Source organism: Anabrus simplex, chromosome 3, assembly GCF_040414725.1.
Source record: "Anabrus simplex isolate iqAnaSimp1 chromosome 3, ASM4041472v1, whole genome shotgun sequence".
NCBI classification, from domain to species: domain Eukaryota; kingdom Metazoa; phylum Arthropoda; class Insecta; order Orthoptera; family Tettigoniidae; genus Anabrus; species Anabrus simplex.
This window is the reverse complement of record NC_090267.1, coordinates 337688583-337714452: the sequence shown is the minus strand read 5'-3', so window position 1 is coordinate 337714452 and position 25870 is coordinate 337688583. Positions and strand designations below refer to the sequence as shown.

At 41.2% G+C, this 25870-nt stretch overlaps 1 protein-coding gene across 2 annotated transcripts in view; it reads left to right on the top strand.

The window, feature by feature from the left end:
• The window catches only part of lilli (lilliputian), a 544716-nt gene that overhangs the window by 379952 nt on the left and 138894 nt on the right, over nt 1–25870 (top strand). For both annotated transcript variants that reach the window (XM_067143209.2, XM_067143208.2), the window contains exons 5-6: nt 3761–3856; nt 14719–14758. In XM_067143209.2, the coding sequence (XP_066999310.2) occupies nt 3761–3856; nt 14719–14758 (136 nt within the window). The remainder of the gene's footprint in view (nt 1–3760; nt 3857–14718; nt 14759–25870) is intronic.

Sequence of the window (25870 nt, the reverse complement as noted above, 5' to 3'; positions counted from 1 at the left end):
TCAACAACAACAACGAATAAAAGGACAAAAAAGCTTGCGATTGAATCTTCATCATCCAAAGAAGACTAAGACATTGTGCCCCTGGAGTCGGACGACGAGTGGGGAAACGAAAGTGAGGATGACGAAGATACGGAGCGGGTCTGTTGTGCAGGCTTTTGTGGACGTCCGACAGGAAGAAACCTGGTTAAGGTGTAGGTAATGTTTGAAGTGGGCACACACTGCTTGTGCAAATGATAAGTTACTTCGGCCAGATTACTGTACGGAATTTGTCTGGGGAAAGAAAAAAATGGCGGTAGTCTGTCGCTGTTGTAACGGCCGCAGAGGGTTTTGAGGGTTTTCGTAGACTTACTTATTAGAAATAAGACAAATATTATATGGATAATTTTTATTCAATAGAACGTGGTAGGTCTACACTTGGAAGGTGGAGTTATAATTTAAGAATTCGGGAGTAATATTACGAATAAGCGTAAGATCACTTAATTAATTGCCCAATGGGCTGGGAGAGTTGGTCGGCACAGCCTTCAAATTAATTATTAAATTCGTTATTCTATACAACTGACCACGATGTACACTGACTGACAGTGACAATGCAACACCAAGGAGGAGTGGTTCGAAAGGGATGAAAGTTGGGGAAAAAACAGAGTCGGCACGGAAGAATAATTGATGTTTATTTCAAACCGATATGCAGGTTACACAATGCGCACGGCATCGACTCAGTAGGATGTAGGACCACCGCGAGCGGCGATGCACGCAGGAACACGTCGAGGTACAGAGTCAATAAGAGTGCGGATGGTGTCCTGAGGGATGGTTCTCCATTCTCTGTCAACCATTTGCCACAGTTGGTCGTCCGTACGAGGCTGGGGCAGAGTTTGCAAACGGCGTCCAATGAGATCCCACACGTGTTCGATTGGTGAGAGATCCGGAGAGTACGCTGGCCACGGAAGCATCTGTACACCTCGTAGAGCCTGTTGGGAGATGCGAGCAGTGTGTGGGCGGGCATTATCCTGCTGAAACAGAGCATTGGGCAGCCCCTGAAGGTACGGGAGTGCCACCGGCCGCAGCGCGTGCTGCACGTAGCGGTGGGCATTTAACGTGCCTTGAATACGCACTGGAGGTGACGTGGAATCATACGCAATAGCGCCCCAAACCATGATGCCGCGTTGTCTAGCGGTAGGGCGCTCCACAGTTACTGCCGGATTTGACCTTTCTCCACGCCGACGCCACACTCGTCTGCGGTGACTATCACTGACAGAACAGAAGCGTGACTCATCGGAGAACACGACGTTCCGCCATTCCCTCATCCAAGTCGCTCTAGCCCGGCACCATGCCAGGCGTGCACGTCTATGCTGTGGAGTCAATGGTAGTCTTCTGAGCGGACGCCGGGAGTGCAGGCCTCCTTCAACCAATCGACGGGAAATTGTTCTGGTCGATATTGGAACAGCCAGGGTGTCTTGCACATGCTGAAGAATGGCGGTTGACGTGGCGTGCGGGGCTGCCACCGCTTGGCGGCGGATGCGCCGATCCTCGCGTGCTGACGTCACTCGGGCTGCGCCTGGACCCCTCGCACGTGCCACATGTCCCTCCGCCAACCATCTTCGCCACAGGCGCTGCACCGTGGACACATCCCTATGGGTATCGGCTGCGATTTGACGAAGCGACCAACCTGCCCTTCTCAGCCCGATCACCATACCCCTCGTAAAGTCGTCTGTCTGCTGGAAATGCCTCCGTTGACGGCGGCCTGGCATTCTTAGCTATACACGTGTCCTGTGGCACACGACAACACGTTCTACAATGACTGTCGGCTGAGAAATCACGGTACGAAGTGGGCCATTCGCCAACGCCGTATCCCATTTATCGTTCGCTACGTGCGCAGCACAGCGGCGCATTTCACATCATGAGCATACCTCAGTGACGTCAGTCTACCCTGCAATTGGCATAAAGTTCTGACCACTCCTTCTTGGTGTTGCATTTGCTCTGTCAGTCAGTGTATTCACAACGACAGCTGACCTCCAACTCCAGTTGAGCGCGCTAGTCAACACAGCGCCATCTTATTACAGAGTATGCGTGTGACGTCACATATTTAGCACAAATTTTGCCTTACTGCGTTTCAGTTTTTATTGAAACAGGTAGCTTCCTCCTTTATCTGTCAATTGAGACATTAAACATAATCGTAAGTTAAATACGAATGCCAGGTGCGTGGGCCAGTCCTCTTTAAATCGATCCTCTTTAAAGAACAGACGTAAAGTCAGGATTGCTTTACGTCTTCATACATTTCATTTTGATACGACAAGGTTCGTTTCGAGGGGAGAGGGGTTATGCTTGAGTATAAATTGTAATTTGTTTGTATCTAGACGGCGCGGTGCAGTTACGTATATTGGTAAGCGACTGTGTTTTAGAATAGCAGTTTGAAGTTTTAAAAAACTATTAAACTATTAGAACTTACAAAATGTGTTTGTTATCGGGCCCTTGCTGAGTCGGACGTAACCCCCACTTCATTGTGCCTGGATCCTCTTTTTTTCATCTTTCCTGTTCTTGCTTTACCATTTGCGCTCATGAGGCTGATAAGCTCGATGTTTATTTGCCATTAAAAATTATCTTCAACAAAAGAAAATAAAGTAGGGTACACCCCTACTTTGGGATTTTGTTTGTTTGTGGGGGGAAAATCATTATCTTAATATTATGAATATTTTTCACATAATGCTGTAAAAAGAATATTATTCAGTTTCGCATATTGTACTGTTTCTCTGCTGGTTGGTCAGCGTAGTGGCCTTTGGTTCAGAGGGCCGGGAATTTTAGTGGCGTTTGGTCAATTTCTCTTGTTCGGGAACTGGTTGTTTTTCATCTCAGTACAAATCGCCGTTTACATACAGTACATGACACTCATAACCATTGCAGAAACATCGCTCCACGTGGGGTTGGAGTTAGGAAAGGCTGTAAAACTAGGCTTAATCTCCGCTCAATTGCTGACCCCAAGTAATTGAGGAAAGGTCAGGAGGAGATAGTGGTTTCTATATTGGATGAACCAGTATTTTTGAGAGGGGTATGATTAGCTCATTGGCTTAGCTGCTGGCTTCCCACCCTGAAGGCTGAGGTTGAAATCCCGTCGTTCCTGGATTGAGATTTTCATCTAAAAAATCACGTGGCTTCGGGAAGGACATCTGGCCTTAAACTCCCGGCCAAAACCAAAATGAGCCCGGGTGGCTCCAGCGACGCCGTAAGTAACTGGGATAAGCTTATGTTTTATGCGTAGTAGTCTTATTTTGGGTGAATATTTAGTTTTCACGGTGGCATTGTTATTGAAATTTGGCCCACAGCAGGTGCAGGCGCGCTCTCTGCAGTTGTACTGGCGGTAGTGCCAGACCTATAGCTCAGAAGATCCTTTCTAAGAGAGCAAATATGACCTATGCCACAATAGCTCAATCGGTAGAGCATGTGGCACGAAATCAGAAAGTTATGATTTCTGATCCCACTGGGGTCCGGTTAGCCATTTATTCTGTACTTAACATCTCTTCGGTATGGATTATGTGTATTTTTCTTTGGTAAAACTTTCTTAACATTACATCTCAAACGTGATACAGGTGCACAAATCCAACCAGTTGTAAGTGCGTATCGTTAAAAGACTTGTTGTGTTGGTGTAGGTGACTTCAGTTAAATATTTCATAGTTAATTTGGCATATAGTAGAGTTTGATTGTGATCGTCTGTATCCTTTCCAACAATACAGTACAATGAGTTTCTAACTATAAGTTGTCGTTGTTGCAGGAGATGACCTCGGTGATGGTGATGACACCACTAACTGCCATCGCCGCCACCCCACGCAAGGAAGTGGAGTCCAAGTTCACCTTCGAGGAGCCTGTGGTAAGTGTGGAACTTTAGTTATTCTGAGAATATGTCTCAGACGGTTCTTGTGCATATTTCCTCGATTATATCTATAGATTTGTGTGGACACACAAATACTCCTCCACCTTAACAAAAAAAAAAAAAAAAAAAAAAGGAAAAACACTAGAAATGTTTCTAAATAAGCATTATCCAGTGTGGTAAAGGAAATTCTTGGGAGAACATGTATCCTACTCATCTTTCTTTACGATTAAAAACCTGATATTATTATTATTATTATTATTATTATTATTATTATTATTATTATTATTATTATTATTATTATTATTATTATTATTATTCTTTCGAATGGGCCACCAGAGGACCACGTGCCAATTTCAATTCCTTCTTCTTTGTTCTTTCCTTTTCTTCCAGTACGCTTTCATCTGTTCACTATGTTTCTTCTTTCTGTCTTCAGACCACTTTGAACCAGTCTTTTTTACTTTCCTACCTTGGAATCCTTCTATTTTCAATACTTTTTCCCGAAAGCCTTCTCTATTATTTATTTCTTCTGTTGTTATATTGTTTTTTTCTAAATCCTTTCTTACTTCATTGACCCAGCTTGTCGTTGATTTCTTAAGCCACAAATATCTGAAAATCTTACTGGTTAATCTACTATCTTGCATTCGATATAAATATCCAAAAAACATAAGTCTCCTTTTCCGCATTACATCTGATATATTTTCTATTTTTTTATATATTTCAGCATTACTTCATAATTTCCAACCTTCTGCTGTGTTTTGTGGGCCTAATATTTTCCTCATGATTCGCCTTTCTAGTATTTCTAGTTTATCTAAATTATAGTTTAATGCCAGACATTCGCTTGCATATAGGCATTCTGGCTTCACTACTGTGTTGTAATGCCTTATTTTTGCATTTTTGGATAGGCATCTTTTATTGTAGATATCTTTGGTGACACCATAAGCTCTCTCCATTTTATGTACCCTCACCTCTACTGCAGATTTTTCTAAACCATTTTCTTGGATTATTTCCCCTAGATATTTGAATTTTTTTACCCTCTCTATTTGGCCAATATCTGTTTTCAGAAACTTTGGTGCATCCCAAATATTTGTTAAAAATTTTGTTTTTTCTGCAGAAATTCTTAATCCAGTTCTGCTGGCGATTCTTTCCAAGACATTTACTTGGGTTATAGCAGATGTCACATTTTCAGAAAGTATTGCAAAGTCATCTGCAAATGCAAGACAATTTATTTCGATCCTTTTGTTTCCTCTTCCTAACCTTATCGGTGAAATGTTGAGTTCAATAAGTTTTTCGTTCCAAATTCTCACTATTTTCTCTAGGACACAATTAAAAAGAATTGGGGATAGTCCGTCACCTTGTCGTACGTCAGTTTTTATTTTGAAAGGCTGTGATATCTCTCCCAGAAATTTCACTTTAGAGACTGTGTCTGTAAGTGTTTCACGGATTAGATTTGCCAGTTTAGACTTTATGCCAAATTCTCGAATTATTTTATATATAGTTTCTCTGTCAACAGAATCAAAAGCCTTTTTGAAATCTACAAACATGACTACAATGTCCTTTGAATTAATTAACCTGTGGCGAATTATTGACTTAAGATTAAATATTTGTTCTGAACATGATCTTCCTTTCCTGAAACCACCTTGATATTCACCTAAATGATTGTCTAGTGTTGTTTCTACTCTGTTTAATAAGATCTTGGAAAATATTTTATATGCCACTGTTAATAAAGATATTCCTCTGTAGTTATTAACGTCCTGTTTATTACCTTTTTTGTGGAGTGGATGTATCAAGGCTACTTTCCATTCCTCAGGAATTTTTTCAGTTTTCCAGATTTCTTCAAAGAGTAATTGTAGCTCATTTGCTATATTTGGCAAGGACCCCTTCAAAAGTTCCGCTGTAATAGAATCTTCTCCGCTAGCTTTGTTGTTTTTGAGGGTTTTAATTACTTCTTCAATTTCTTTTATAGTTGGTGGTATGTCTTCTTCCAAATTTTCATCAATATCTTGAAATTCTAATTTATGACTTGGTTCAGGACAGTTCAAAAGTTGATCAAAATATCTTGCTAATATCTCACAATTTTCAGTATTGCTTAGTCCAATTCTGCCGTTTTCATCCTTGAAACTAACATTTGTAGTTTGGTACCCCTTTAATTCATTCTTAAAAGTCTGATAAAAGTCACAGGTGTTATTTTTTATAAAGTTTTTGTCCATTGCTATAAGTTTCTCCTTTTGAAAGGCTCGTTTAGTACTTCTGATTATCCTTGCTGTTTCCTTCCTTTGTTGTTTAAACTGATCAAAATCTTCAATTTTCTTTGAGCATTTCCATTTTTTCCATGTTTTAGCCCTCTCTGCTAAAGCTTCTTCACATATTTCATTCCACCATATTTTCCTTTTATTTTTTATTGGCCCAAATGTTTTCTGTGCTGCATAATTAATTGCTTTGGATATTTCTTGCCAGTTGCCTTGTTGAGCCACTTTAATTTCGTCTTGGTAGTTTTTAATTGATTCTTTTGTTATAGTAAGTCTGTCTACATTATATTTTATTAACCTCTGTGGCTTTCTTTGTTCTTTATTAGGTAGGAGTTTGGCTTTAATTTTAGAGAGATAATGGTCAGAATCAAATTCACCATTCCTTACTACTTTCACATTCATAATTTCTTTTGTACTTTTTTTTGAAACAGCCACATGATCTAACTGAAATTCTCCTAACATTGGGTTTGGAGATATCCATGTTTTAGCTTTTCTGGGGAGTTTTCTAAAGAAGGTTGACATTAGTTTCAGGTGATAGCTTTGACACAAACTGATTAGCCTAATACCATTTGTATTTGTTCTTCTGTGGGCTGGGTAATGTCCTACTACATTTCTAAATTTCTTTTCTCTACCTATTTGTGCATTGAAGTCACCTAATAGTAATATGGTGTTCATTTTCGGAATTTTGGATATTTCATTTTCCAAACGAACCCAGAATTCCTCTGTTTTTTGGGGGTTTTTCCTATTGTCTTCATTTATTGGTGCATGGCAATTAACAAGTGTGTACGTTTTGTTTTTGCATTTAATTGATAGGAGAGATATTCTTTCTGAGTTGGATTTAAATTCTGTTACATTTCCTATTATACTTTTATGAATGTAGAAAGCTGTACCAAGTAGTGGCATCCCCTTCATAATTTTGATTGCTGGTTTGCTTAAAGGGGCCAAGCATCCAGGTCTTTTAAAGATATAGAGCCCTTTAAGCAATAATAATAATAATAATAATAATAATAATAATAATAATAATAATAATAATAATAATAATGCAGGAATTGATTTTATCTCATACTGCGTCGAATTTCATACGTTTACGTTCTTTAAAATAATGTGCAAAGTTGAATTTTACGATACTTACTCAACTTCTACCCACACAAAACCTTACCATCAGAAACCCTTTTAATTGCATATAAAATAGTTACCTACTTCGATACTTTCCATATAACTACACTGCGTCACATGGGTGTCGGTGCATAAGAAGGGTACAGGGGAAAATAACCAAACTCCACATTTCGTGAAATTATAGCTATTGATAATATTGATACATGCTATTCTAGAGATCGAGTACTGTACTGTATTCTGGCATATTGAAATTTGGGAAAAAAACATCATAGTGCACAAAAAATAGCGACAAAAGAAAAGCGTAGAAGGGTTGGGGAGGTGGGGGGGAAGGAACAATCCTTCATAAAATGAAAAATCAGTCTCAGTCCCAATTTACTTTAAATTGGTGGAAGTATATTTCTAATTCAGGGGGAACTTACTGTGGTAGTGGCGATCGTGCTTGTTTGATTTTAATTTCTGTCCATTATTGATGGCTTTGCTTTTTATGTTCTGTAATCCATTGTTGTTCAGACAAGGTATTCGAAAGAAGTATGTTTCAGTTTACTTAGATACAAAAAGAAAATGCCCTCTATAGTTCTATGTCATTCTTGCCAGTGACAAGATCATCACACAAAACAGCGACCTCAGACACCACTATTATTTCTATAAGGTGTAGTACTTGTTTAAAGGGAAGGAAACGCTATTAAAATCCCTGTTTTTATAAGGCATTTTTAAGTGTGTATGGTATAATACATCAAAATATGTTAAGAGTAAGATCACATTCCACTACTGGTTACGCTCCTATAGACTTTCAAGATCCTCATAATAACAAGCCCACCAAGAAGAGATGTATGTATGCTCAGTCTTCAGCCCTAAGGCTGGTTGGATCCTCAACAGCTGTCATAGATGGCCTCGGCATCACTGAAGAGGCGTACTAGGGAAATGAGTAGTGAGGTGGTTTCCCGTTACTTTCCTCACCGAGCCAGAAGTTGCTGTTACATATCAGTCTGCCAAGCCCACTGAAATGCATGCACCAACTGACCCTTATGAGCAACGTTTTTACACTATTCATAGCAGGGACTGGCTGCACAAGGAATTGCATTACTAGCATCGCTCATACCTCAGTCACTTTCATATTGTCAAAGCCAAGGATAAGACAGAGACAGATCAATGAAAGTAACAAAATTGCTCTAGCCCATACCAGAAGACATAGTGCACTGTAAACACTAGGTCCTGCCAGCAAAGGCAACAAGAAGAGATATGAAACTGAAAATGTCATAGAAAACCTAAGTTGCCTTCTTACTACAGCCTAGATGACTCCAATACAATTTTACCTTCCTGAAGAAGTGAACATTAAGATACTGCATCGGATGTTCACTAATAAATACCCAAACATCTTTTTTCAGATACATTTTATCAAAACATTTTTCAGACCAAGTTCAGTATTGTTTTTGGATATCTAGGATATGATACCGGTACTTGCTCCATCTGTCCCATGGTGTAGGGGTAGCGTACCTGCCTCTCACCCGGAGGCCCCGGGTTCGATTCCCGGCCAGGTTAGGGATTTTTACCTGGACCTGAGGGCTGGTTCGAGGTCCACTCAGCCTACGTGATTAGAATTGAGGAGCTATTGACGGTGAGATAGCGGCCCTGGTCTAGAAAGCCAAGTATAACGGCCGAGAGGATTCGTCGTGCTGACCGCACGACACCTCATAATCTGCAGGCCTTCGGGCTGAGCAGCGGTCGCTTGGTAGGCCAAGGCCCTTCAAGGGCTGTAGTGCTATGGGGTTTGCTTTGTTTTGTTGTTAGTTGCTCGATCTGTGACGAATTCACGAAACAATCTTTTCTTGCAAGGATAATATAGTAGTGTAGAAGAACTGGATAAAGAAGTGAAGAGGGCCGATGACCTTCGATGTTAGGCCCCTTTAAACAACAAGCATCATCATCATCATCAAAAAGTGAAGATATTATAGAAACTTAATTTACAGCATAGAAGGAAGGCTGAAGGCGCGTTAACACGGTGCGAGTACTCTCCATGATGCGTGCGCATTACTCGCTCGCTACTCGCATCATGTAAACAGATTATGCGAGTCTAATTACACTCTGAACGTGCCTAACATTTTACGTTAGTGGAGTGACGTACAGGCGTGCAAATCTGTTAGGTGGAAGAAGGTTTGTGGAATGTTATACTTCCGATTTATAAGAATAAAAATACTAGGGATTCAGCGTTAGCAAGGATTGCAGAAAAGATTAACATTCCGGCTCTTAGTGGTTGATGAAATCATCAAAGAAGTAAGAAACATTCGTTGTACGTATGGACAGGAAGTGATGAAAATGAAGAATTCTACGACGTCTGCAACATCATTCGAAACAATTTATTCACGCATCTGTTCAGTGCGTTTCGCCGGGCTGAGTGCCTCAGACGGTTGAGGCGCTGGCCTTCTGATCCCCGACTTAGCGAGTTCGATCCTGGCTCATTCCGGTGGTATTTCAAGGTGCTCAAATACATCAGCCTCGTGTTGGTAGATTTACTGGCACCTAAAAGAACTTCTACGGGACTAAATTCCGGCACTTGGGCGTTTCTGAAAACCGTAAAAGTAGTTTTTTTTGCTAGTGGCTTTACGTCGCACCGACACGGATAGTTTTTTATGGCGACGATGGGATAGGAAAGGCCTAGGAGTTGGAAAGAAGCGGTCGTGGCCTTAATTAAGGAACAACCCCAACATTTGCCTGGTGTGAAAATTGGAAACCACGGAAAACCATTTTTGGGGCTGCCGACAGTGGGGTTCGAACCCTCTATCTTCCGGATGCAAGCTCACAGCTGCGCGCCCCTAACCGCACGGCAACTCGCCCGGTGTAGTAGTAGTAGTAGTAGTAGTAGTAGTAGTTGCTATTTGCTTTACGTCGCACCGACACAGGTATGTCTTATGGCGACGATGGGATGGGAAAGGCTTAGGAATGGGAAGGAAGCGGCCGTGGCCTTAATTAAGGTACAGCCCCAGCATTTGTCTGGTGTGAAAATGGGAAACCAGGGAAAACCATTTTCAGAGCTGCCGACTGTGGGGTTCGAACCCTCTATCTCCCGATTACTGGATACTGGCCGCACTTAAGCGACTGCAGCTATCGAGCTCGGTATAGAAGTAGTTAGTGGGACGTAAATCCAATAACATTATTATTATTATTATTATTATTATTATTATTATTATTATTATTATTATTATTATTATTATTATTATTATTATCATCAGTTCAGTGGTCTGACATCGCTAATAGATTCCTTAGTGGAGTAATGAACACAAGAAACAACTAACTTGGTGTCTTACTTTTTATTCTTTATGTGTAAACTTTCGCTTCCTCTTTCACATACGTTACTTGATTATGTCTAATTGCCAAGGACGTGCACCGTCGGCTAAAACGTACTGCATGTTTTTTTTTTTTTTCTGTAGATTTTCGGCAGACTGAGTTTAGTTGTTGCTCATCTTCGGTGCCCGAACTACCGGGTCGTATGTCATGATGAGGAGACGTCCTTATCAACCAGTTATGGAGAGCACACTTGCTCGTAACAATTTTATCGACTTTTTTCAGCACACTAAATCGAAGTTCGGTGGATGTGGAATCTCATAGCAGTGATACCGAACGCGTTTTCTACTGTTCTCCTTGCCCGAGGTGGACTATAATTATAAACTTTCCCGTCGTGTGTCAAAGACGTGCGTCTAGAATAGGGTTTCTTGAGGTAACTTCTCAGAACAAAAGCGTCATCTCCAACTATGACACCCCATTCGGGAAAACCAAACGTTTTGCCTTCAATCTTTGTTTTGAGTGCTGAGTTGGTGAATTATTATTATTCTCGTGCTAGATACATAAAAAAACAAAAAAACAAAAAAAAACAGTTACAATAATTTCAAGTAACATTTAAATAATCTTGGACCAATACAGCGCTACTTCGAGTCCTCTCTTCGTAGCTCGATGCAGGTCATCTTGCTTGCACAAAGATGGACACAGCGGACACTGAAGCATATGCTGGATGGTTTGATCTCCGCAGTCACACTTGGTGTTGTCGCCATTGATGAAGCCCCATCTTGCCAAATTAACTTTGGACCTTCCCACTCCTGATCTCAACCTATTGAGAGATTTCCATATTGTCCAGCTCTCATTCCAACCGGGTAGCAAACGTAGTTGGTGAATAATAGTGCTGTTGTTGCCGCGACCGTTCCAATCAAGTGATAACCAATGCAAGCAGCACCGTGCTATAGAGACCCATATAGAAATCATTATGGCTATGAAGTGGCCTATGGCTTTTAGTGCCGGGGGTGTCCGAGGACAAGTTCGGCTCGCCAGATGCAGGTCTTTTGACCCTGCCGGGAATCGAACCCAGGACCCCTGCGACCAAAGGCTAGCACGCTAACCATTTAGCCATGGAGCTGGACACTATGGCTATGATTAGGGTACTGATTGTTCACATGTTTCCCTGTAAGTGCGCCACAGCACCCGGGAAAATTCCGTGTTTTCTTCGAATCCTTTTCCTGTTGATGCCTACTCTACAGGTGTTCTTGGCTTCTACAACGTTAAATAATTAGTTTTGGGGGCTATGTGCTGAATAATTGCCTTACCTGCTGTAGGTGTGGACGACAAATGCAAAATATTACGTAGTTGACGGCGCCCCTGAACAATCCCGTACTGGCGATGATGATGATGATGATGATGATAATGACTACGACGACACAGTGCTATGATCACCGGAAGTTAATGTAGGCTGTGGTAAATTTCAAAATACTCGAAAGTCAGTACCATCAAAAAAGTGAATCCGGACATTCCCATGCATATTGAACAGACTGTAGACTACACTAAAAAAGGAAGTTAAAAAACGGGGAAATTCAAGGTGAATTTACAGTCTTTGACAATAGTGTAGCCTGTTGTCTCCGACATCTTCCATTGGTAGATGAACTGCAATGTCAAGCTGAAATAATAAATGTAATAGCCCAGACATGTATACAACGCTTGCTCAGTAGACAGGAACCACCACAGTTGATGTACAGTTCATCGTGCAGTGCATCACTATTGACCTCCTCATATCCAGGAACACCACATCCACCCGCTGAAAGTCCTGACACATTACCTGGGAGCTACTTGCTTGCGAGTAGTGATTTTGGAAATGGACAAGTGTATTCGTTAGATGACGTTCAGTGCGGCCAGTATCCAGTAATCGGGAGATAGTGGGTTCGAGTCCCACTGTCGGCAGCCTTGAAGATGATTTTCCGTGGTTTCCCATTTTCACACCAGGCAAATGCCGGGGCTGTACCATAATTAAGGCCACGGCCGCTTCCTTCCAACTCCTAGGCTTTTCCTCTCCCATCGTCGCCATAAGACCTATCTATGTCAGTGCGACGTAAAGCAAATAGAAAAAAAAATAGATGAAGACGGTAATACACTTTTGGAAGCAATCTGCAATATTGGTGACTTGGATGAGTATGCAGACAACACAGAACTTTACGTTAGAAGTTTCAAGTATAGTTTTTTTTAATGTGTCCATTAATGAAAAGTGGAGCAGTGTTTAAGTTGTTGTTCGTTGTTTTCGAATGTTAAACGGCACTAAGTATTATGTTTGTAGCATAAAAATAAAATTGTATTACAGCTTACCTTAATATATTTCTGCAATGCATCATAAATAGCAGAGCCTCCGTGGCTCAGGTGGCAGCGTGCCTGCTCCTCACCGCTGGGTTCCGTGGTTCAAATCCCGGTCACTCCATGTGAGATTTGTGCTGGACGAAGCGGGGGCGGGACAGGTTTTTCTCCGGGTACTCCGGTTTTCCCTGTCATATTTCATGCCAGTAACACACTCCAATATCATTTCATTTCATCTGTCATTCATTAATCATTGCCCCAGAGGAGTGCGACAGTCTTCGACAGCCGGCACAATTCCTATCCTCGCCGCTAGATGGGAGCTTCATTCATTCCATTCCTGATCGGTCGAATGATTGGAAATAGGTTGTGGATTTTCATCATAAATAGTGTCCAAGACCGCTGACGAGAACTTGGATATATTACTCGACGGAACTCGATATAAAGATTCCAGAGATCTGAAGCAATCACCAGTTGCCAAATACCGTAGTGAAACTTTGAGTTTCAGACGGGCAGGTGAAGCCGCTCTCATATTTGTATCGCATTTCTGTATTTTTCCTTTAGTCATCACTAAAAGTTGATCGAACTGGAAAGCTGCGAGTCTCAGATGGTTTGTAAATGTGCTTTCATCCTCATCTTCAGACTCACGTAGAATTTAGATGAACCCAATGGATCGCGCCTTAAAATCCACTTCCGCATCCACATTCGCCTTTTTTCAACACTATTAACTAACTCCATGCAACGTCCGATATTCCGTCGTGCATGAGATCAGTCATCTTATGCCAGGAGCGAGTGCAAGGTCATGTCAACACTCAAGACATGGGAGTCTGCTCGGAGTGAGCACTGAGTACGTTTTCATTGCACTAGACGAGTATACTTGCTCCGTGTCAACCCACCTTGAAGTCTTCTATGTACGGAAATATAGCGTCAAAATCGACCTGGGAAAAGTGTGGAACATGCAGCTATATTACCACCAGCAACTAGTATAAGCACACTGACGTCAACTACACACGGCAGTTATTTCTCTACGTGTTAACTGTGCATATTCTCGCTTCAGAAGTTTACATAATGAGATAATAGTACGAAAAGGTGCAGACGATGTCTTCAATGATGTATGACCTTTGCTTTAATTATCTTGACCGTTCTGTTCGGCATCTTCATATTTTTAGTGGTTCGTGTTTCGGACAGAATAAAAACTATACCATTGTTCGGTTCATGCATGCATTGGTCCATACGTACAAAGATTTGACTCTGTGAAAGTAACTTTTCCCATCCGAGATCAGAGTTGTACGTAATGTGGTATGGGCATTGGCTCAGTCAATCAAAAAGCGCATATTGAGATCCCTGACCAATGGAATGAGCATATCAGAAGAAGTCGGCTAGAATCATCTACAGTCGAACGACATACAATGGTTATTGGTAGACCTGCATCACTATTGATAAAAATCTAATGTAGAAATTGGACAGAGCCCACTTTCTGCATATTCATGTTTGATCTACAGTAAAAATATTGTTTGAATGTTGGACCCTGAACTGAGCAAGTGTTGTTTATCTTAATATTATTTAAGTAAATAAATACATAAATAAATAAAAATTGAAATAAACTCAACATAGTACGAGATAAAGTATTGTACATTACACTTGCAAATGTTTTACACGTATTTGTTTACTCATGCTTAAAACCTCTCTTGCGGCCTTTGTAATCTGAATAACTATTAAAATATATTGCGTTGTCAACTCAAACAAGTCACACAATTATTGAAACACAGCATTCATTACACACTGTTGCCTATATTACATGAGGAATGTGTTACACCCATTGTCTTTAATTGAAATTGATGACTATAATTGTGGGAAAATAGAACAGACATGTGATGTTTAATTCTTGTGTGTTTTCAGGTGGAGCCCCCTCCTCCACTACCATCAGAGTCCAGAACACGTAAGTACATAACTTCTTTCTGCAAGTGGGTACTGTAGTGCACTATGTGACGTTGATTTGTAAATGTTGAAGGATGAGTTAGTTCATCAAACTTGTCTGTTTGTACTATGCGAGTCAGTCCTAGAACTACAGGGAGTTAGGTCGGTAAATTAAATCTGGGTGGCCTTCTCAGCCCTGTAGTAGTTGTCTCTAAAAAGCTGAAGTCTTATCATTAGATCATGAAATTCACCATGGAAATAAATAGTATTGACAGGAAAGTCGCACATGCTATATGCCATAAGCCCTCTTATGTATTTGGCTGCCCTATAGGTTTTAAACATGTGTATGTTGAGGATCATTCCATATTAGATCAAACAAATATAGGCACAGTTTCCACCACACCATATCCACTTTCGAAAATATTAGTAAAGTAACAGGCAAAAGTAATAACAAGAGATAGCTTAAACACCTATGTGGAGTTAAAAGTTCAGTCAAGAGGAAAAATGAGGCATCACGGTGGAGTGATCAAGTCCGAACAGCTGTAAAAGACAAAAACCAAATAAAGAAGGGATTAGGCAAACAAAAACAAAACGGGAGCAAGAACCAATGATCAAGAAATGCTGAAACTCCGATAAATATACTGGGCCAAGAAGGTTGCTGTTAAGAACCTAGTAAGAGAAGAAAAATAAGACATGGAGTGAGTTTGCAGACAGCCTGGAAGAAGGCATTAGAGGAAACAAGAAATTGCTGTATAGAGTAATGAAGAATAAAAGAAGTGATCAAGAGGCCATAAAGGTGATAGAATGGGATGATGGAACTTCGGTGCGATATCGGGGAAGAACTCAAGACCTCCTCTGACAGGCTGCTGAACAGAGATACATAAACTGTAGTAATGGACAGAGAAGAGCCAAATTAAGACACTGAATCAGCAATTGCATGGCTGGAGATTGAGAAGTTGCTCAAGAGTATGAGGAAAGGAAAGACCGTAGGCATAGATGAACTGAGCACAAATATGCTGCGAGCAGCAGGAATTTTTGCAATCCAGTGGTTGTAAAGACAGCTTAACTCAGTATGGCGGGAAAGCACAATCCCAGAGGATTGGAAGAAGGGCATAATTGTATCTCTGTTTAAGAAGGAAGGAAGTAGATGTAAATGCACAAACTATTGCAGTGTTGCATTGCTACCTCATGGTCTGAATATATTAGAAGAAATAATGGAGATTATGAGAGATATTGTCATGTCATTCGTAGAAGAAGAACAGTCGGGCTTAGGCTAGGAACGGCAGCTACAGACCTAATCTTTGCCATTAAGATGCTGATGGACAAATACTGGGAAAAGAAGAAGACTCTGTTTTTAGTATTTTTGAACCGTGAGAAAGCAGATGACAGAGCACCGAGGGAAATAATTTGGTAATGCATGAAAGAACTGCAGGTGCAAAACAGCCTCATAGACAAAGTGAAGATGTTTTATGGAGATAACAGAAACTATGTTCAAGAAGGTGGTGATTTTTTAAGACTGGTTGGAAATGGAGAGTAGTGTAGTAGGGTAGTTCATTGTCACCTATTCTATTCATCATCATGATGGGTTTCATAATGAAGTCATTTAAAAGAAAAGGACATGGTGACCCCTCCAAGCCTACATATTCGCAGATGACTTTGCCGTCTGGAGTGAATCTGAATGAGAAGTGGAAGGGAGACAGCAAAGTTGAGGTAATGATTTTAAGAGCTTTGGTGCAAAGCTGGAGTAATATTTTAATAGCTACGGCCTAAACACCACAAAGACAGTGGTGATGGTGGTGCAGAAGGAAGAAGATGGATCAGTTGTCATGCTCAATGAAGGAGAGCTGGACAGTGTCACAGATTTCAAGTACTCGGGCAGCATTGTTTCAAAAGACATCCTGGCAAAAAATGAAGTGAACAACCGAATCAACAAGGCAACACAATTCTGTCATCAAGAAAGGTGACTGATGTGGTGTGAACAGGTACCTCTGAAAACAAAGATGACACACTACAAGTCTTATTATACACCAATGGCCTTGAAACCACCACAATGTCCAGTAGGGATAATTCTAAACTCTAGGAAACTGAAATTAAATTTCTTCGCACCAGGATACAGAAGACCAGCAAGGATAAGTTCAGGAATGAGATGATTAGAGAAGAACTGAGAGCAGGAGATTCTTTTCTCGACAAGATCCAGGAATCGAGACTGAAGTGGTTTGGACACATGAAGAGAATGCCAGTGAACATAACAGCTGGGAGGTTATTTGGAAGGAAGTCATCTTGTGGGAAGACAGAGAAGAAAGTTGATTGATTTAGTGAAGAAAGATGTACTGCATAGAAGATAGGACAAGGTACTGGAAGAAGAGTGGTACATGGACAAGACGAGATGGAGGGGTCTCATACACCACACCCGGGCAATTGGAGATGTTTAAGATGATGAACATTAATAAATTCTCAGATATGAAGAAATTATTTTTTTAAATGTTTAATTTACAACAGGTTCATGACACTTTGACACAGAGGTTGTATTTATAAATTTATAAATAATATTATATTATGTGTATATATTAAATATTATATAATAAATATATATGAAGTTTTAAATATTCAAAAATATTTATGGCACCCTTTTCACCATCCGCTTCAGGAAGAGAGTCGGCGTGTGTCAATATGTGACACTGCTTCTATGACTATGACAATGTGGCATATTCTAGTTTATAACCGGTAGAATAACACCTACGGTATCCCTTACCCGTCGTAAGGGGCGACCAAAAGGGGCCCCAGGGAGTTCTTCAGAGCATGGGTTGGCGACCATGGGGCCCGTAGATGAGTCCTGGCATTGCTTCCACTTGTGCAAAGCTCCTCATCTTTCATCTGTCTTACCCAGTCTCTCTTGGTCAGCACTTCTTTTCCGACCCCGACGGTATTAGGTTGTGAGGCTTAGGGAGCCTTTCATTTTCACACGTGTCGTGGCCATTGTCTTTCTTTGGCCGTTACCTTAATTTTTCGAACTGTCGGACCCCATCCATTCCCCCCACCCCCCAATCAGTGTTAGTAGAATATGGTTGCAGAGTTGTTCTTCCTCTTAAAACAATAACCGCCATCAACACCACCACCACCATGGATAAACATTAAATAATTAAAAAGTGATCTCATCAGATATGCGAGAAAAATTTAAATTGGTACCCTAGCTCATTTTTTAAAAGGTTAGTAATGTGCCTACAATGAAGTAAAAGTCTACTAATATATTTTTCTTCATAGAGCTTTAAGCTTACACTCTTCATTGATAACATTTCCAGCTTTAATAAAATAGTAGATCACTCTGTATATATTTGAAAATATTGAATAAATATCAACAAAGCGAGGAGTCCATATTCAGTATAGCTTGTGTGACGTACCCACTCTGCCCACAGATGTGTGACAAAATTATGACGTGGCAGGTCACCGTAATATTAATATAAATAAATGATATCTCATTGTTTCTCCATAAACAATATCCTGTGGGCGCCAGCCTTCAAGCTTATGGCTTGAAAACGATAGTTGATAATAATAATAATAATAATAATAATAATAATAATAATAATAATAATAATAATAATAACACGTAATGAGACTCTAAAAACTCTCAGGGGTGGGGTGACGGAACACCATCCATTAAGTACACTAACTTGGAATTTAAGGATCATTAATAATAATTTCAGAAAATACAAATTAAAACAGCTATTTATTAGGATGAAAAACGTGACGTAACGGCGTATTAACGAAATCTGAACTTACGGAAATAAAAGAAAAATTGAATGAAATTAACTCTAAGAAAATGAACTATTGTGCGAAGGCTTGCAGTAATTTATGCCATTAGCTCACCATTTGTAGACTCTGTTATGTAGAAGTTGATGATTGATGGATCTCGTACAGGCGGCGTCATCTCTTGTGGATTCCAGTCCCACTTCTGCTTTGTGCATAGTACACTAGCTGTACTATGACTTTCCTGCCTTTAACACTTCCTACTATACTCCTTACATAAAGTCGTAATGAGTCCTAATTTTAAAAGCAAAACCACCGTGGGTTATGTTCATGGAGAGAATACACTTGTATTCTTCCGTATTACGGAACAGTAGCGTAACTAATTCATAACAAAAGCTCTCCTGCCCTATACTAGTCAAAACCGGTCTCCTGTTGACTTTACCTCTCGTCATTGAGATAACAGGTCCCCATGAGAGTAACTTTTGAGTAGTATACTACTCAGATGCGAAGTGAACTAAGTTAAAATCTCCTCCGATGTGCAGATGTAGAATCGTAAGAGTGTCTTCCAAGAGTACGAGTGTGAATGTGAATGTCCTCTTCAGCTCTTGTCGTCGAGTATATAGCCGTCAAAATCTCCCTCCAACCATATCACATGGTCCAGTAAGATTTGAGGTCTCATCCCTTCTCCTATGTATTGCTGTGAATCCATCATCTTGCTTCATTACGTCCATTCACATAGGCTGAACTTTCCCGCGGAAATAAAGCGTCAGGTAGCGAACTTCGAAAAGTAGGCGTTCATAAGGTTTCAACTGTCTCCTCAGAGTGTGGAAGAGGTACGGTCTCTCGTAAGCTTGATGGCGTACATTTCCTGGTAATGGCCTGAAATTAGCCTGCTGACTCCGGTCACCTCACTGCGGCTATTGGAAAATTTACTGCAAGCTATTAATACGAATGATGTTGAAATACTTTACACAATAAGTTGTTCGTTCAGAATACGTTATAGCCGCGATACAAAGAAATGAAATGATGATGTGAAATGGATGATTAAAACCCTACATATATACATAATAATTTAAAATGACCTACCACTGACGAAATATATACATCTTATCAATTAATTATACAGTCCAATAATTGAATACATGCAGTGATGTCCCAAACATCACAGCCGGAATTGTAACCCTGCCTCATTGAGACGTCTCAAGACCATTCTCGAGCTACTGGGAAAACTCTTTTTCCTACGCGTCGCCGTACTTTGTGGAATGCCGTAGCATTTTTCTGCCTCTGTTGCGGTTAGATGTGATATCCTTGGTGTGCCATAGTCCCCCGTAGGATGATCTATCTTCCTGTGTGTAATAAGCGTGATGGGGACATCCTGCAACCTGACTGGTTTGCTCGCTGTTGCTACCGACGGAATGAAAAAAAAAAAGGTTAATTTTTCTTCGCTACACGTAAAAGCATAGGGTCATGGATGGTTTTCGTCTTAAAAGACTAGAGAGCGAATTACAACATGAAAGAACTGAGAACAACGTATAGATGACGCTACTGACATAGAGGGCGAACAGGAGTTGCCATGGTTACAGTGGTGTCCGGAAATTGATGGCATTAATTCCAAATAGACCCCCAGCCCATAAACATATCCATGTTTAAAAAATCCCACAAGCATCCCAAGCGGATTCGAACCAGCTACCTTCCCACTATGAATCTGAGTGCGTACCCACTGAGTTTCGGCGCTTCACGAGCAGGCACGCATAAAGCAGCTATTAAACTATGTTACCTTCCACCTCGTTCGTATTTAAGGCCGTATATAGGAAACTGCTATCTAGTTGTTCGCATACTAGTCGATACTACATTATAATGTCCACTTCTGTGTAATGTTTCTGAGTGTTGAACTAGGATCCACGACATCATAGTTGCATGTAACAATGCTAGTCGCTATACAGTACAGTTGGACGTAGGATTTTCGGCGTGCTCTCTTTCTGTGTCGGCAAGTGTACCTTTTCACCAGGACCCCAGTCACTTAAATCTCTGATATGATCAGGAATTGAACCTTGGTCTTCAAAGATGACAGCTAATGGTCCTAACCGTTTCGCTACTGAGGTGGACTCATGGTTACTTAAAGTTTTTGAGTCTTCCAAAAGTCAAACGAATCTGAGCTTTTGTAAGGTAGTGGAGTGTTACCTGACTTTTTTCCTATTGTATTGAATGGGGTGCACTGATGATGGTGGTAATATACTTGTTGCATGAGTTACAAGTGCTATGGAGAAGTGTGATTTATCCGTGATTAGTGATAACTGCATGACTATGATACCATTGAGGTCACTCAATGACTCACATTTGTTGAAAATTATTGGCGATCATGAGGTCCCGTGCCGAGTCTGGTCTCTGGTCCGTCTGTTGGCTTCTTTCTGCATTCAGTCCGACTTACGTTAAGTGATCTTTTCTGCTCCACAGCTGCCTTCGTCTGTGGCAGTGTCCGTGTATTGAAGTCGTAGCAGTATCATTTTATCTGCGACGACAGAACAACTTAGCAAATTGATTCCCTCTTCCGACTTAAGCGCGTAATTAATCGAGGTTGTTTCCCGCCATTTTCGAGCGCGCGCAGATCAATGTTCAGGGCAGATGGCGCCAGGGGCGTGTTCCAAGTCAATAACGAGGGAGCGGGTGACCAGTGATTAGCATGGCTAAAAGGTACGAGGTAAAGAATGTTTCCGTTTGTTTTCATTCGAATTTCCATTTACTGAGGTACGTAATTTAACAACTGTTTAGCTATCCTACTCAAACTGGATGAGCTATAGCCTATGATCTCTGGAACTTTTCCCCGACGGAGGGCGGGAAATAAACATTCACGGTATTGCCTGCCTGTCGTAAGAGGCGACTGAAAGGGGCGACAGTGGCTCTCAACTTGGGATCATGGGTTGGCGAACATGGGGCCCATAGCGGAGTCATGGCATTACTTCCACTTACTTGTGCCAGGCTGCTCACTTTCATCTATCCTATCCGTCCTCCCTTGATCAACTTTTATTCTTTTCCGACCCCGACGTCGAGGGTGGGTGGCATCGACAACAATCACCACCACACCCCTCCCGGAGATCCGAATCGGGGCCTATTTTACCTCCGGATTTTTTTTTTTTTTTTTTTTACTATGGAGGAAGCCATCATCAGTACATCGTTCATTCATATAGAGAGAGCTGCGTGTCCTAGGGAGTTAGTTACGGCTATAGTGTCCCGTTTATTTCAACCGTGTGGCAGTATCAACACACATACGTGAAATATTATCTAAACTATCGCTATTGCAACTTCCGAAAGGCTGCTACCCTCCTTTCAATTGACCCATCGTCAGTCTGGTCTCTTGACATATACCCTTCCGATTTGCTTACACCTACGATTCGGCTACCTGCTTCATTGGTACACCGCGGCAAGGTCACATGGTCCACAAGGCAGGAGACAGCAATACTTATTCTTAGCTAAATTGTGTAGGGTAATGGATCGCTGTCTACAGGCTTCCTAGGGGACCGTGATTGAAGGTTGAAAGCTGAGTGAAATAACTTTTAAAAAGTGCTTATGATAACTTACTAGAGATCATTCATCGTTCACTGCTTACTTGGGTACTTATTAGTTCTTTTTACTGGCCTGCTTGGTCGTCAGCTACTACTGGGATTGACTGGCCATCGGAACGTGTTGTTCACTGTATGGAAGGAGTTGCGCTGGCGACTTGTGGGACACCCTTGGTTAGAGATCATGCGGAAAGAGCTTCTATCCGGCGCTTACGGGCAGGAGAGTTTAGAGTCGTCATAGCTGTAGCTGTACTGGAGCTTGGTGTCTAGGACAAGTATCCGTGGAGACACGCACGTCTAAGAGGCACATCTGGACCCCGTGATGGAACATAATGCTGTATTAAGGAGTGATACATGGAGAGCAGGAAGGCCTGCTGATTTGTTTAAAGGAAGGTACAGAAAACGGAGTAAACATGAGCGAAGAAGGAGGAAGGAAATCAGAAAAACGGAAAATAATATGTTTGAGGAATTCTCTTTTTCGTTTTGTTGGTAATTATTGTAACGATGTTCTGATATTGAGCAGGATAATTTTTTTGGTGAAGGTTAGGAATTACAGTACCATTTATTGTAAGGTACGTGCATATAAAGGCCACGAAACAAGAGTTTACGGTAAACTCAAGAAAGACATAGCGAGCTGACGGGAAGGACAAGCTACTACCTCTAAATAGAATGGGAAAGAAAGGAGAAACTTTGATCTTTCGAAGAATGAAAGTAATAGCAGAAGAAAAGGATGGGGTTCAAAGTCTGGCCAGAGAGTCTATTCCCTTTAGACGGCCTGCCCCACCTCCTCAAAGTTAGGAAAGAAAACTTTCTGCAGGATAGGATAGACTTCGAAAGCTCTGGAAATGAAACTCCCTAGGCCTCAAAATCTTAATACAGTTGAGGTCGGAAGAGAACAAGAGTTGAACAAGGGAGGTTGTGTAGGAAATGTGAAAGTAAACAGCCTGGCGTAAGTATGTGGAAGGAATTGGTTAGAGGGCCCAAGGTCTTCAATCCACGCTTGAGGAACCCTCGAGATCCACCCGCCCTTTTTAAGTCTCGTTCCACGCAAGCAGAGGATATCGTTGCTCCCTCTTTGGATCAGTGATTTGAGTGTCAGCCTCCGGATCCCAATACCATTGGTTCGAATCCGGCAGAGGTAGTTCGATTTTTGATGTCTGCATGTAAAAGATCTCTGGTGACATATTTGTTGTTCACCAGAGGAAATGATTTGCTGTAGAACTCGGCTATTGTTCGCCGTAGAGAGATCCTGTTTATTTTGCTGTCTGGTAGAGTAGAACGGAACTTCGAAATTGACACGCAGGTAGCCTAGGTGTCGTCAAATAGAAATGTCTGCATGTGCTTGCTCAGGCCATACGTGATTTATTATTATTATTATTATTATTATTATTATTATTATTATTATTATTATTATTATTATTATTTATTATATGTGGATCTTGTATGATCGACGGGTGCGTCGGCTAATTCTTTAAAACGAGGCGAGTGTCAAATTATCGTCACTGTTCACTGGCGTACTTTAAAGAACTACGCTAATCGGTGCACAAATTGGACGGATTTTACATAAAAGAAACTAAGTGACGTTAGACTCGCTGACTGTTTTAATTAAATTTAACCAAGCATCATCTATACTGTGCTGACATACGTGAGCACTTGAACAAACAACCGAACTGCATTATCGTTTTCTTCTTTTATTTAAACAGAACCAGGTGATCTTTGGCAGTTGCAGTTCGCGAAATCACATTTTTGTTCGTTTTGGAAGGAAAGTGTCATCTCATTTTATGATTAGACTCTCTTGGAGGATGATGGTTGCCCAGTTGAACTTTCTCTTTAAATAATAATCACTACCATTCATGTAGGGGCTGGAGCCAAATGCTACTTACGATGAATATATTGTTTGATAATTTAGAAACACCGAAATTTTTTTTTTTTTCTATCTGTTTACCCTCCAGGGTCGATTTTTCCCTCGGACTCAGCGAGGGATTCCACCTCTCCCGCCTCAAGGGCAGTGTCCTGGAGAGTGAGACTCTGGATCAGTGGATACAACTTGGAATGAGGACCAGTACCTCGCCCAGGCTGCCTCACCTGCTGTGCTGAACAGGGGCCTTGTTGAGGGATGGGAAGATTGGAAGGGGCAGGCAAGGAAGAGGGAAGGAAGCGGCCGTGGCTTAGTTTAGGTACCATCCCGGCATTTGCCTGGAGGGAAAGTGGGAAACCACGGAAAACGACTTCCAGGCTGGCTGAGGTGAGAATCGAATCCACCTCTATTCAGTTGACCTCCCGAGGCTGAGTGGACCCCGTTCCAGCCCTCGTGCCACTTTTCAAATTTCGTGGCAGAGTTTGGAATCGAACCCGGGCCTCCGGGGGTGGCAGCTAATCACACTAACCACTACACCACGGAGGCGGACACACTGGACGATTGAGTTTGGTGATCGGCCTTAAAAAAATATAACCGTGCACGTTGAAGATGTACCGTACCTTAAGAAAATGGAAGGATGTCAAAGAGATTTAATTAAAAATTTTTTTAAAAAAAATCGCTAAGAGGAAGATCGACACTGACGGAAACAGAAAGAACTGGCACATATTTCATGAAATAAAACTGGAGAGGACAGATGGTTAGTTTTTCAGATAAAAATTAGCCGTTTGGAAGGTGATGTCATTCAAGTCGAACAGCGAGGACGGTCATCTAACAGCTTTCATTTGGCATCCCTATGACCTAAAGAAAACCCTACAGGCAAGGCAAAGCTTAAGGATATTGAATCTGTTCATCTTATACCTCAGGATGTCTGGCCTTCTTATCATTCCAGTACAAAGGTTGAAGATGAAATAGATGGGTTTGGAAATTATGCAGACTTCGCATGTATAAAGATTAATTAATGTGTATTATTTTAAAAGCTGTATTCATAAGCTCTTTCTGTGGTTCAGTGGTAGAGCGTCGGCCTCCGGATCCCAAGATAGCGGAAGGGCGGAAACAGGTCCATTCGATACTCCATGTCGTACGATGTCGGCTTGTAAAAGATCTCTGGTGACTCATTTGGTGTTTACCCGACAAAATTCATTAAATCTCAGCCATATACGCCCAGGAGAGTTTCGGTTTACTTGGTCTGTCATCTAGTAGGCCTAGAGTAAAACGGAACGTAGAAATTGACGAGCAGACAGCCAGATGGCGTCAACTTGAAATATCTGCCCACGGTACAGTTGGGCCCACGAGATTTGAAGTCGGATGTTTAGCGCCACCGGCGAGAAAAAGTTGACTAACGGTGCTCGAAAATGGTCTGTTGCTATGGCGACGATAACAGAGATGCCAGATTTAAGGATGCTATCGGTACGTGGGTTGGCTTGTTCTCAGTTGCTTTTGTGATATTCTGAGTGGTACTGTTCTTAGTCGTCGCTGGTTTATGTAATAATTTGATGTTTGTTTCGTGAATATGATTTACGTTGTTAGTTTATTTCTTGTAAGTTAATCAGTGGCTAGTTGTACCGTTCTTTTCTCTATTTAACATGTGCAATTGTTGAGGTTATTGTTTAGTGAGTATGAAATCTCATATGTATCGGCAATGACGTGATCTGTCTTAAATGCCGGGATTATTAGCACGAGCTTAGGAACCAGTCAAAGTTTATTGAATAGCATTAGGCCAACATTGTTGATTAAATATTCAGCATGTATGAAAGGGTGATAGACCTATGCCGCGGATTGAGGTAACTATGACAACGTAGCGTACTTCGTAGTTACTGCTTGCGCCGCTCAAATGTCCGACTTCACTTCGTGTGGGCCCAACTATAGTTGAGGCCATACGATTATTATTATTATTATTATTATTATTATTATTATT